This window comes from Bos indicus x Bos taurus, chromosome 28 (genome assembly GCF_003369695.1).
Source record: "Bos indicus x Bos taurus breed Angus x Brahman F1 hybrid chromosome 28, Bos_hybrid_MaternalHap_v2.0, whole genome shotgun sequence".
In the NCBI taxonomy this organism is placed as follows: Eukaryota; Metazoa; Chordata; class Mammalia; order Artiodactyla; family Bovidae; genus Bos; species Bos indicus x Bos taurus.
Window position 1 is genome coordinate 25,772,422 of NC_040103.1, and position 12,321 is coordinate 25,784,742.

Below are 12,321 nucleotides of genomic sequence, written 5' to 3' on the forward strand. Positions count from 1 at the left end.
GCACACTAGCTCTCTGTAGAGACGCTCTGCACACTCTCTCCCACGCCCCCCAACGCGCCTTAGCACCAGCGCTTCCAGATTTGCCCGCGACCTGGTTCGCACAACCCTCGCCCCCGCCCCTGCCTTGGCCTCCTCTGGGTCCAGGGCCTCCGCCCCGCCCCAGGCCCGCCCCCTCCCCGAGCGCCCATTGGCCTCTGGGGCTGGTTGGTCCCGGGCCGGAGCTGTGATTGCAGCTCGCCGGTGTCAGTCCTCGAGCGAGCGCCGGTGGCGGGGCCGGGAGCCGGTCCGGCAGCCGCAGGTGGGGCTGCGGGCAGCGAGGGACCCAGCCCGGGAGCCCCCCAGGATGCCCCGCGGGGACTCGGAGCAGGTGCGCTACTGCGCGCGCTTCTCCTACCTCTGGCTCAAGTTCTCGCTCGTCATCTACTCCACGGTGTTCTGGGTGAGTGACCCCAGTCGGGCCCCGGGATGGGAGGGGGAGAACGCACTCCCTTGTTCACCCGCACAATGCGCCGGGGGTGGGGGAATGCGGGTTGGGTTGGGTGCAGACTTGTCTGCTCCAGGGAGGCGGCAGAAGCGCACAACTGGATTCTCGTCCCACTTTCCTTGGGAACCAGGAAATTCTGGCTGCTCGAGCTTAGCCTGAATTTCAGCCGCCGGGTGGGGAGCCTTAGAGCTTGTTGGTAAGGACTACGACTAAGGAGCTCCGCGTGGCTCACCTGTGTGCACCTGACCAGCAGTTTGGTTCTAGAGTCCACCAGCCTACGCTGGTGCGGTAGGCTGTGGTTACCACGTTGGCCGCTCCCGCCCCGCCTGCCGGGTGTTACTGAGTTCGCCTCCCCATCATTCTGTGGAGCAGTGGTCAGGCTTTGTGGTCTGGGGTTGGGAGACCTGGACTCCTTATCCTGTCCCACTATATACCTGCCGACGTCCCTGAGGATGCCTCCCCCTCGTGCCGCGGTTTCCTCTAGGGTGGAAGGAGGATGCTTTGTGGGAGGTGTGGTCAGGCGGATTCCACCAGAAGTGTCCGAGGACATCTCCAGCTGCTTTTAGGTGCTCAGAACTTTAAAAAGCCCCTGCACTTTACCTTCTTTTCTCTCCTGTTGGGGGACAGGATGGTTGTGGTTGGACATGAACCAGCTTCGAATCCTGCCACTACCACTTTCCAGCTGAGTGATAGTGAGGAAGTTACTTCATCTCCTGAGGCCATGGTTTCCTCATCTGCCAATAGAAACAGAGATGATACTCAACTTTCTGAATGGTTGTGGGGATTAACTGAAACAGGTCAAGTCCATTGCTTAGTACAGGGACCAGCAAAGAGCTCAGGAAGTCTCAGCCATTGTTATTATTATGGACAGGGGAGCTGGCCCTCCTGGTAAGCTGACCCAATAGACTGGGTTTCGCTATGGAGATTTCAGACTGGGCTGGGCCCCCTCCTAGAAATGAGGACTTCTTTCTACAGGCCAGTGCCAGCCCTGCCACTCTAGAATAGTTCCCCTGCCCCCAACATGCCACAGGGCAGACTTGCCCAGGTACCTGACACCCATCCCCTGCAAACACATGCACACTCTGGTCTCTTTCTCAACCTTCACTGAGTCTTTTCTTCTGGCGGGAAATGCTAGATCTGCCATCAGGTTTTCCTTGTGACCTCTCTGTGGATGTGACCTTACCTGGTGTCCAGATCCAGATTCTCGATTTGTTCTGTTACTGACTCAATGGGAGATCTTAGGCAAGTCACTTCCCTGTTTGGGGCCTCAGAGCTGTGAATTGACTCACCCAGCTCCTAGTTCAGTTCTCTGACTCTATGTAATGAGCAAGAGTGATGAGCGGTATGTATGGGGGCTGGAGGATGTAGCACAGACTCACTGATGGATGGTCCAGGGAGGCAGAAGTGTTTTGTTTTGTTTTTTAATATTTATTATTTTGTATTTTGGCTGTGCCAGGTCTTAGTTGGTGCACGCAGGAGCTTTAGTTGCCAACTGTTAGTTGCAGCATGTGGGATATAGTTCCTCAATCAGGGATCAAACCTGGGCCCCCTGCATTAGGAGTGTGGAGTCTTAGCCACTAGACCACCAGGGAAGTCCCTGGGGCAGACGGTTTTATATGAAACTGGGATGGGGATGATCTGAGCTGTCACTCAGTGGTTCTCTCTCAAAGTTACACCAGAATCAGAATTTTAAAAACTCAGAATTTTAAAAACACCCTAGATGCCTGGGCCCTGGCATACATATTTATTTAAACTTATTTAACCTCCCCAGGTAAGTGTATAATAAGTGTTAAAAACTGCCAGGCTAGATGGTCTCATGGGCCCCTTGATTCTGGGATTTTTTTGCCTGCTCCTTCTTTGTCTGGCCTCAGAAGCTCCTTCCCTGTAGGTCAGAGTTGGCAGGGAGAAGGCTAAAGTTGATGGGTGGGGAGATGGGGAAACAGGAGAAGACCAGGAGCCAGAAGGTGGGGGTTACTTTTTTGGCTTCACCGCTTCTCTCAACGTTGTCATTGTCAGTCGCTAAGTTGTGTCTGACTCTTTTTGACCCCGTGGATTGCAGCATGCCAGGCCTCCCTGCCCCTCACCATCTCCTGGAGTTCACTCAAGTTCATGTCCATTGAATCAGTGATGCCGTGCAACTGTCTCATCCTCTGCTGCCCTCTTCTCCTTTTGCCTTCAATCTTTCCCAGCATTAGGGTCTTCCAATGAGTTGGCTGTTTGCATCAGGTGACCAAAGTATTGGAGCTTCAGCTTCAGCATCAGTCCTTCCAAAGAATATTCAAGGTTGATTTCCCTTAAGATTGACAGGTTTGATCTCCTTGATGTCCAAGAGACTCTCAAGTCTTTTCCAATACCACAATTCGAAAGCATCAATTCTTTGGCACTCAGCCTTCTTTATGGTCCAACTCTCACATCCATATGTGACTACTGAAAAGACCATAGCTTTGTCTCCTAATTTCTTTGCATCTCCATTTTTCCATCTACAAAATGGATAACTGATATCCTGCCTCACACCTCACTAGATTGTTCTTAGGTTAGCCATGTGGGGAGAAGGTGACACGTGGACAAAGCAAGTGCTATAAAAAAGAAAGTCACACAGTTAAAACGAAACTTGAATTTTCAAGGCCCTGCTTGCCACTGTCCCTGCAGCCTTAAGAAAAGACCACTCTGTGGCCCTTGCTCTGTCTCTTCTGAAGCAGGATGGGACTCAGAACTTGGAATCCTCCCTTTTCAGCCACCTGAGACTGACTTAAAAAATCTTTAACTTCCCACCCCTGGAGGTATTAGTGCTTAATAATCTCCTTATGCATGCCAAGAACCCAGCCACCTGCCAGGGCAACTCCAGGTGCCAGAATTTGACTTCAGGGTGGAGGCCCAGTTTAAGTGATTTGTCTTAGACTGGGTTTGTGGTTATTTGGAAACCATTACAGGAAAGCTTATTAGCTCAGTGCCATCCCTTGGGAGGAGCAGTGGGGCCAAGGGTTACTTGCTTTGTAAGCCCAAGGAGCTAACATTTTCATCTCAGTATCTAAGGAGGTAAAAGTTTTACCATAGCTATGCACCTTCTGTAGGACTTTATGCTTTAAAACTTAATATCAAATAGGAAATGCAAGGACATTGTACAAAATTTAAATGTATGAAAGAGTAATCATCAGTTATAAGCCTTCCTCCAATCCCTCTCTGGTATGCCCTGTCCATAACTTTTGTGAGTTTCTTTAGTCTTCCTTTTTTTTTTTTGGCCTTGCCCTGTGGCATGTGGGATCTTAGTTCCCCAACTAGAGATCAGACCATACCCCCTGTATTGGAAGCATGGCATCTTAACCACTGGACTGCCAGGGAAGTCTCTGTTAGGAGTTTCTTGTGAGTCTTTTCTGGGATACTACCCTAGGCACAAACATGTGGATGTGTTATATACTCTTTTTTTCCCCCTGCATTCTGGACTTCCCAGGTAGCACTAGTGGTAAAGAACCTTACTGCCAATGCAGGAGACTTAATAGACATGGGTTCAATACCTGGGTCAGGAAGATCCCGAGGAGAAGGAAATGGCAACCCGCTCCGGTGTTCTTGCCTGGGAAATCCCATCGATACAGGAGCCTGCGGGCTACAGTCCTTGGGGTTGCAAAGAGTCAGACACGATTGAACACACACAGACAAAGTAGCATACTGTACACAGTTCTGTCCTTACCTTTTCACTTAAATTTAAATCCGTGTAAATTGTGGAGCTCTGATAGGGGCTGCCTCATTCTATTTGATGGCTGTGTAGAATTTACTGTGGGTGCATGCTAAGTCGCTTCAGTTTGTGTCCTACTCTTTGTGACCCCATGGACTGTAGACCGCCAGGCTCCTCTGTCCATGGGATTCTCCAGGCATGAATACTGGAATGGGCTGCCATGCCCTCCTCCAGGGGAATCTTCCTAACCCAGGGAACAAACCCACATCTCTTTTGTCTCCTGCATTGGCAGACAGATTCTTTACCACTAAAGAATCTGGGCTGTCTGGGAAGCCCAGAATTCACTGTAGGCTATGCCAAAATATATTTCATCAGTCTCCAGCTTGGGGACTCAGGACTAAAGATTAAGGACCAATCTTTAATTACTGCAAATAGTGCATCTTTGAATGTGTCATTTTGCACATGTGTGTGTATGTCTGCAGGGTGATTTCTAGAAGTGGAATTGCTGGGTTAAAGGCTATATGAATACATAATATACATATGGGTATGAGTCATCTTAAGTGTATACAACTTAGTGAAGTTTTACAAAGCGAGCATCACTGTATAATCAGCCCCCAGGTCAACCAACAGAACTGTCAGCAGAAGCAGAAACCCACCTTGTGTCCACTGCCAGTTGCTACCACCCCTCAGCAGTAGTAATCACTATTGGGATGTCTAATAACACAGAACAGCTTTGCCTGTTTTTGTATGTGCATTAAAACTTTTGATTAATGTTAAAACAGCCATACTAGAAGCTATAAGTATTATAAATTATTTATGTGTAATATTATATTACTTTAAACTGATTCACTTTTTAAACTTAAATTTATGTCCCCTGTGACTTGCAGGATCTTAGTACCCCAACCATGGAATGAACTTGTGCCCTTGGCAGTGAAAGCGTGGAATTCTAACCACTGGACTGCCAGGGAATTCCCTAAACTTAAATTTATTTTTAAAAGGAGGCTTTATATCACTACTTCCAACGGGGAAGGCTTCCTAAATGGTGCAGTGGTAAAAAATCCGCCTGCCAATGAGGGAGAAACAAGAGACTTGGGTTTGAGCCCTGATTCAGGAAGATCCCTTGGCGGTCTACATGGCAATCCACTCCAGTATTCTTGCCTGGAAAAGTCAATGGACAGAGGAACCTGACAGGCTACAATCCATGGGGTCACAAGAGTCAGATACGACTGAGCACACACACACACACACACACACACACGCACACAACGGGGAACCAAAATTCCTCATCGAAAATAGCTGGTAACAGTGGCAGTAAATACAGTGCAGGGAACAAAATAACTATTAAATCCTAGCTAGATACTGTGCATGCTGGAGGCTGCGAACCCGAGGCTTGGCTGGGTTGTCCCAAAGGCAGGTTGGCAGATGTTTTGAGAGGCGTAAAGACAAACTGACACCAAAGCCGAGATTTGCTCCTTGACGAGATTGGAAGGATCAGAAGGGAAATGAGCAACGAAAACTTCTCTTAGTCTGTGAGTCAATATGAACATGACCTTGAACCACTTACGAGATCTCTGTTGCCACACTTGGGGGCCCTTTCATTTTTTTAGAGGGTGACCCCAGGGCTCAGACAGGGCATGCCTCAAGGTCACTCAGCACAGCTGGCACTAGCCTGCAGGTGTCCTCGTTTCCAGTTCAGTGAGAAATGAGCTCATCCACAGGCTCTTGGAGCCTCCTCTTCCCACTGCACGGGTGAATCATTCTGACACATGTGCCCTCAGCCCACTGGGGACACGCCTCTAATTATAGCACCGACCACAGGGTATCCTAGAGATCCGTTTACATGACTTTTTCCTCGCTGGACTGTGGGCTTCTGGAGGTCAGGGGAGTAGCTCTTTTATATCCTCTTCCAGATACTGGTCTCAGGGCTAGGTACACAGTAGGTGCTCAGGAAAGGCTTGTTGCATTGGAGTGGCTGAGTCCCGACCTGTACCTTGGAAGCAGAGATTGGAGATATGGGCACCTGGATCAGAGGCCAAACTGGGTGTGTAGCCAGCAGTGGTCAAGTTTGCTGACGCTTTGAATTTGCAAAGTAGGCTGGACTGATCATGGAGACACTGGCTGTCTAGAAAGCACCAAGCCTATTCCCTTACAATGAGGTAGGGTTTTCGGTTGGGTAAGGGTGTCAGGGCTGAGTGGTGTCGATAATCGGGAAGGAAGTGGATGTGGATAGGTGGTGGAGGTTATAAATGCTGGAGGCAATATTAAGTCTTTCTTGTCCCTTCAAGGATGGGCCTCATTACCATAGTTCTTGTTACCCAAAGTTTAATGGTTAAGAGTGTGGACTCTGTACCAAGCTATCTGGGTTCAAATCTGGACTCTGACACTTACAGGTTGAGTGACATAGGCATTAACTTCCATCTGCCTCAGTCGTCTTATCTGAAAAACGGGTAATACCAGAACCTACCTGAGAGTCCTGAGACCCTTAAATGGATTAATTATCGGAAGGGCTGAAAGCAATGCCTGCCACATGATAAACACTACACCAGCTACTTAAGAGTTAGCCACTCTTTCCCGGCCTTCCTTTCTATTCTTCTTGGTGCTCAAGAGCCATAGACTGAGAATTAGAAGGGCCCTTGAAGCCACCTCTAGTGTGAACTTTTCATTTTACTGAGAAGGAAACAGGCCTGGAGAGGAGAAGCAAAGATCGGAAACCCCACAGCAAGTTAATGACAGACCCAGATCAGGACTTAGCCCCCCGACTTCAGTTTCTTCATGGGGGTCACCGTGACCTCTACCAGCAATGGTATCCCCCTTCCCCATCCCCCGGTGGTCCCTCCACTTGTCAGGGTTCCAGGTATAAGTGGACAACAGCATTTCTGGAAGGAGCTAGGTACCTGGCCTCCCTCTTGAGCACAGCAGGAATTTTTAAGTTTTGAAAAGAGCTTTGTTTGTGCGAAAATAATATGTGGCACATAGTTGAAAAAGAATTCCAAGCAATTCAGGTAAGCACAGAGATGAAAATAAAAGTCACTTTTGATTCTATCACCAAAAGAACCATTATTGGCATAAATACTCATTTGGACACCTCATTACACATTTGGGCGTGCGTGCTAAGTGACTTCAGTTGTGTCTGACTCTTTGCAACCCCATGGACTGTAGCCTGCCAGACTCCTCCGTCCATGGGATTCTTCAGGCAAGAATACTAGAGTGGGTTGCCATGCCCTCCTCCAGGGGATCTTTCCAACCCAGGGATCGAACCCCCATCTCTTATGTCTCCTGCATTGGCAGTCAGGTTCTTTACCACTAGCACCACTTGGGAATCCCCTTCCTTATACATATATGTAGATATTTAAATTTTTTTTTTTAATGTGTTTGATTGGCAAGTTCTATTTCTTTCTTGTTCTAGGCAAGCATTTCAAAGAGAAAATATTGAAACTCAAGAAAGTGAGGCAGCTTTCATAGTGGAGGCGGTCACCTTGCCTCATGCGCCCAGAGATGGCCTGGGCTGGGCTCAGGCCTCAGGCCCAGGGAGGTCCCTCCCCTCCCCTAGCCAGGCCACAGGACCTTTACAATCCAGAGAATCCAGAAGGCAGCCCCTGAAGGGGTTTGGAGAATTTTCTAATGCCTTCATTTTCCAGATGAGCAAGTATGGCCCCAAGAAAGTTTCTTTGTGGTTAGTCGAGGCTTCTGTGGGTAAACCCACCTTTTCCTGTAAGAGAAGGGTTGTTTATGCTGCAGGACTGGGTTGGGACCTCACTGCTACCTTCGGTTGGTTGTTCGTGAGAAGCAGGAGTAACAGCCTGCCCTTCTCCTTCCCTCTGCCCAGTGCCTCTTCTCCCTGGGTGGCTCAAATTGCTGACCTGGGGTAGGACTCAGAGTCAACCAGACTAGGGACTGATAATGAAATTTCTGGAGCAGCTGGCTCCAAATACAGGGGAAAGATGTCTTCTGGGTAAGCCTGGGCATGGGGGATTGAAAAGACAGACCTTTCCCAGAGAGCACCTCTGGATGTGAGTGGGTTGAAATCGACATCTTCATGGAAGGCAGGAGAGTCCAGTCTTGACACGCCGTTCCCTCCAGGGTGGGGACCATTTGTTTGCTTATTCAGTCAACAAAATAGTTATTTAATGCCTACTGTGTATACCAGCCACAGTGATAGTTAACCAGGAAACAACCGTGAACAAGACAGACTTGTCTGGAAGACATACAGACCACTAAATACACATAGCTGTGATAGGTGTTAAGGAGCAAATTAGGGAGGAAGTGGGGAAAGGTGGAAGTTCCTACTTTAAATGGAGTGGTCAAGGAAAGACTTTATGAGGGGCTCAAAGACTGAGAGACTTCCCGGGTGGTTCAGTGGTAAAGAATCAGCCTGCCAATGCAGGAGATGCAGAAGACGTGGCTTTGATCCATGAGTTGGGAAGATCCCCTGCAGGAGAAAATGGCAGCCCACTCCAGTATTCTTGCCTGGAAAATCCCATGAACGGAGGAGCCTGGCGGGCTACAGCCCATAGGGTCGCAAAGAATCGGACACGACTGAGCAACTGAACACACATGCAAAGACTGAGAAGGAGCCAGCCACACAAAGGCCTGTAGAGGATATCTCAGATGGAGAGGACAGCAAGTGCACAGGCCCTGAGGTAGGCAAATATGGTTGCAGCACATGAGGAAGCCTAAGAGGACTAAATTATGGGAGGAGAGACTGGTGGGAGTCTGGTCATATGAGGAGTCTGGGGTCTGAGTGACCTAGGGGGGAGGTTTCATTGTCAGGACTTGATGGCAGTGCCATCTGGAGACATGGATCAAGTGCTGGTTCTGCTGTGACTCTGGGTAAAGAGCGGACTCCCTGAGCCTGCTAGATGACTCATCTATGGATACTGTGGGGAGGATCCTGCAAGATGAGAGATGCGGAAGCTCCCAGCTCACTGTAGGCCTGGTCCACGGAGGGATGGAGATTTACCTGGGGAGCCTTACAGAGCTCAAGGGAACTGGGACATTAGATGTGATAACTTCTGGAACTTGTCTTATCAGAGGAGGTTACTTTCTGCTGGGGATGCTCTGCCTGCTTAGAGCAGATGGCTGTGGCTTTGCCCTTGGGTAGAAAAGTCTGACCCCTTGGGAGAACGTGGGGCTTCTTCTAGGAGCTGGGTCCTTCCTACACTTTAGTTCTTGGCTTTAATGGTGCACCAGTAGAGGCTCTGCACCATATGCCAAGCATGTGAGTCTAGCCTAACTAGAAGGTGCTGAGAACACCCAGATGGGAGAAGAGGGGATGGGAGAAGCACTTCCAGGAACCTAGAGGCAGGGTCTGCCCCTGCCAGAGAATGTCAGACAGATGATGTCAACAGGGGCACTGTTCAGCTCCAGGCTGGGCCTTCTTGCCTAGGCCAGGAGGAGGAGAGACCAAGAAGCAGATTAGGAGAAGAGAAGATGAAGAGGTCAGCCCACAGGGGAGATGGAAACTGAAATCAGGCAGCAGTGGCCAGCTGGAGATGGTGTGTGGTTTTCTGCCTGACTGGCTGTGATGGCAGAGGAGCCCTGGGGAGACTTCCAGGAGGTGGGATCTGGGCTGGAGGGGCGCAGAAGCCAGGCTGAAAGGAGTGGAGATGAGCTTCAGGAGGGGAGGGTGGGTCACTGCAGAATTGGATGCTTCTTGGGCCTGGTTGTTGAGGTCAGAAACACCCCCTGGGGGAACTAGGCCTGGAGGCCCAGCTCTAGGCAACTCCTTAGGAGAATTCGCGCTTCTTGTTTGATGGGTGGGGAGCAGGTCTGATTGACTGAGTGACCATGGACAAGTCACAAGCAACTCTGTGCCTCAGTTTCTTGTCTGTGGAAATGAGGTAACCCTTGTACCTTGAATAGAACCAGGCTTGGGTGGGCAATGCCTCCAGAACTCTTAGCAGGGTGTCTTGTGTAATAAGCATCAGCGTGGATGCTGGGAGAAGTGGCATCACTGGGTGGGAGCTAGGTGGCAGCTTGCTGGGTGTTGACAGAGAGGCTGGAGGGTGGGAGGAGCCTCCACTTTGCACTTACATCACTGAACTTGCACTTCACTTCTCTGGGTTCTCAGAACAACTCTGTAAGCTGGACACTCCTCCCCTTTTACAGCTGAAGGGACTGAGGCCTAGGGAGGGAGACATGACTGACACAACCCACTGTTTGCCTCCAACCCTGAGACCAGAGCTGTTTCACTGTGAAAATTGTACCTGTTGTGTTTTGTTTAATTCTTTCCAAAGGAGACTTTCTTACTAATGGAGATATTTGCATCTTAGTCTGCAGGGAAGTAAACATTTGCCCAGAGGGTAGAAGGAGGACAGCCTTGGCCTGGTCATTCTCAGAGCCCTCCCCTTCCTGTGGGAAAGCCCCTCCCAGATGTGGCGGGTGGCCTTGGACAAGTCACAGGGCTCCCTGTGCTGTTTGCCATCCCTACCAGAAGATGGGCTGTACTGGGTTCAGTGTAGGGGGCTGCGGTCAGTTCCTGTGCATCCACTGAGAGGTGGGCACTGGGCCCAGAGAAGGGAGCACTGTGCTTGGTGGTGGGCAGAGGGCAGCCTCCAGCCTGCCCCATCACAGACCGGGACCAAGTACCTGGCTGGAGTGGAGTAGGGTGCTGGCTTCTGAGGCTGGCACGAATTTAGAGACTGGGTCACTTCCTGAGGTCACACAACAGGACCTTCTAGGCCATTGGATCTGTGAGGCCTCCATCTCGCGGATTTCACAAGTACATGTGTCTAAGATCCATCTTCACAGCTGATTCCATGGGTCTGGGTTGGGGCCCAGGCACCTATAATTTTTAAACTTCCCCAGACGATTCTAAGGAGCTGCTGGAGTAAAATCTGCAGCTCATGGTGGTGTCTGTGAGGGGATTCTGGTGGAGTGGCCTGGTTTCCAAGCTGACTTTCTCACTAGCTGAATCCTGACTGACTTGCTGAACGTTTTCCCAACCTTGCTGACCATCTGGACAGTGTCTGTGGGCTGGGGAAGTCGGTGTGCCTGTTTAGGGGAAGCTCGCTGGGAGGGAGCTGTCCTGGAAGTGGAGAGAGCATGCTAGGCAGGCGCGGACAAGTTGGTGGCGTGGGGGGTGTTGGCAGCACCCAGTCGGGGCTGGTGGAGGTGTGTAGAGACCACCAGCCTTGGCATGTGGGTGACTGTGTGGAGGCTGGGCTTCTCTGGGGATCTAGATGTATCTGGTTGTGGGTGGGTATCCATAGTTCTAGAATTCTGTTTTCCTTTTGTTATCTTTACAACATCCCTTTATCTGCTTTAAAGGCAACGCTTCTCTGTAGTTAACTTTGTAACTTGAAGACGTTTTGTATAGAACCAGACTTGAAGTTTCTTGAGTCAGGGATTCATGCACTTAGAGGGTGAGCTGTGATCATTTCTCCCCTTCAATTATGTCTCCAGTTTGAGAACAGCTGATCTGTCGGCATTGCGTTGGAAGGCTGACTGTGATCTACTGAGTATCAGTGACCTAAAGTAATGACCCTACAGGGGAGGTGCGGCAAGGAGGGGAAGCAGAGTTTCAGATGGCTGTGATGAACCTGCTCAGGGTCACTGTAATGGCCCAGTTAGTGGAAGGATGAGGACTTGACTTCTGACTCTGACCATGAGCTCTGTAGTGGGTTGAATGGTTCCCTCCCCCCGACCCCCAACAACAACAGAAAAGATATGTTCATGTCACAGAACTTGTGAATGTGGCCTTATTTGGGAAAAGGGTCTTTGCAGATATAATTGGGCTCAGAATCTTGTGATGAAGTCACCCTGGATTGACTGAACATGGCTTAAACTGAAATGACAAGCATCCTTGTAAGAGAAAGGCAGAGGGCCTTGACGCAGAAGAGAAGACAGACACGCCGAGGGGAAAGCCGTGTGAATGCAGAGGCCAAGGAATGCCTGGAGTCACCCACAGAAGCTGGAAGAGGTGAGAGAGGATATTCCCCTGGACCCTCTGGAGGAGGCATGGCCCTGCCACACCTTGGTTTCAGGCTTCTGGCCTCCAGAATTTTGAGAGAATGCGTTTCTGTTATTCTAAGCCCTTTGTGGTAATTTGCTGTGGCAGCCCAGAGAACCAGTGCAAGCCCTTTCTGCTTCACCCGGTTGCCTGGCTAGGGAGGGGCCCAGTTGAGCAAGGCCTTGAAAACTCCTTTCCCTTCAGCAGGTGCTGAAT

The 12,321-nt window shown here is 50.0% G+C and overlaps 1 protein-coding gene across 2 annotated transcripts in view; it reads left to right on the forward strand.

Moving 5' to 3' along the window:
* The first annotated feature begins 220 nt into the window (after window positions 1-220).
* The window catches only part of TSPAN15 (tetraspanin 15), a 52,628-nt gene continuing 40,527 nt past the window's right edge, over window positions 221-12,321 (forward strand). The window contains exon 1 of one of the 2 annotated variants that reach the window (XM_027530894.1): window positions 221-439. In XM_027530894.1, the coding sequence (XP_027386695.1) occupies window positions 344-439 (96 nt within the window). In that variant the 5' untranslated portion in view covers window positions 221-343. Of the gene's footprint in view, window positions 440-11,897; window positions 12,076-12,321 lie in introns of those variants that run through there. The other variant, XM_027530895.1, reaches the window with a different exon arrangement.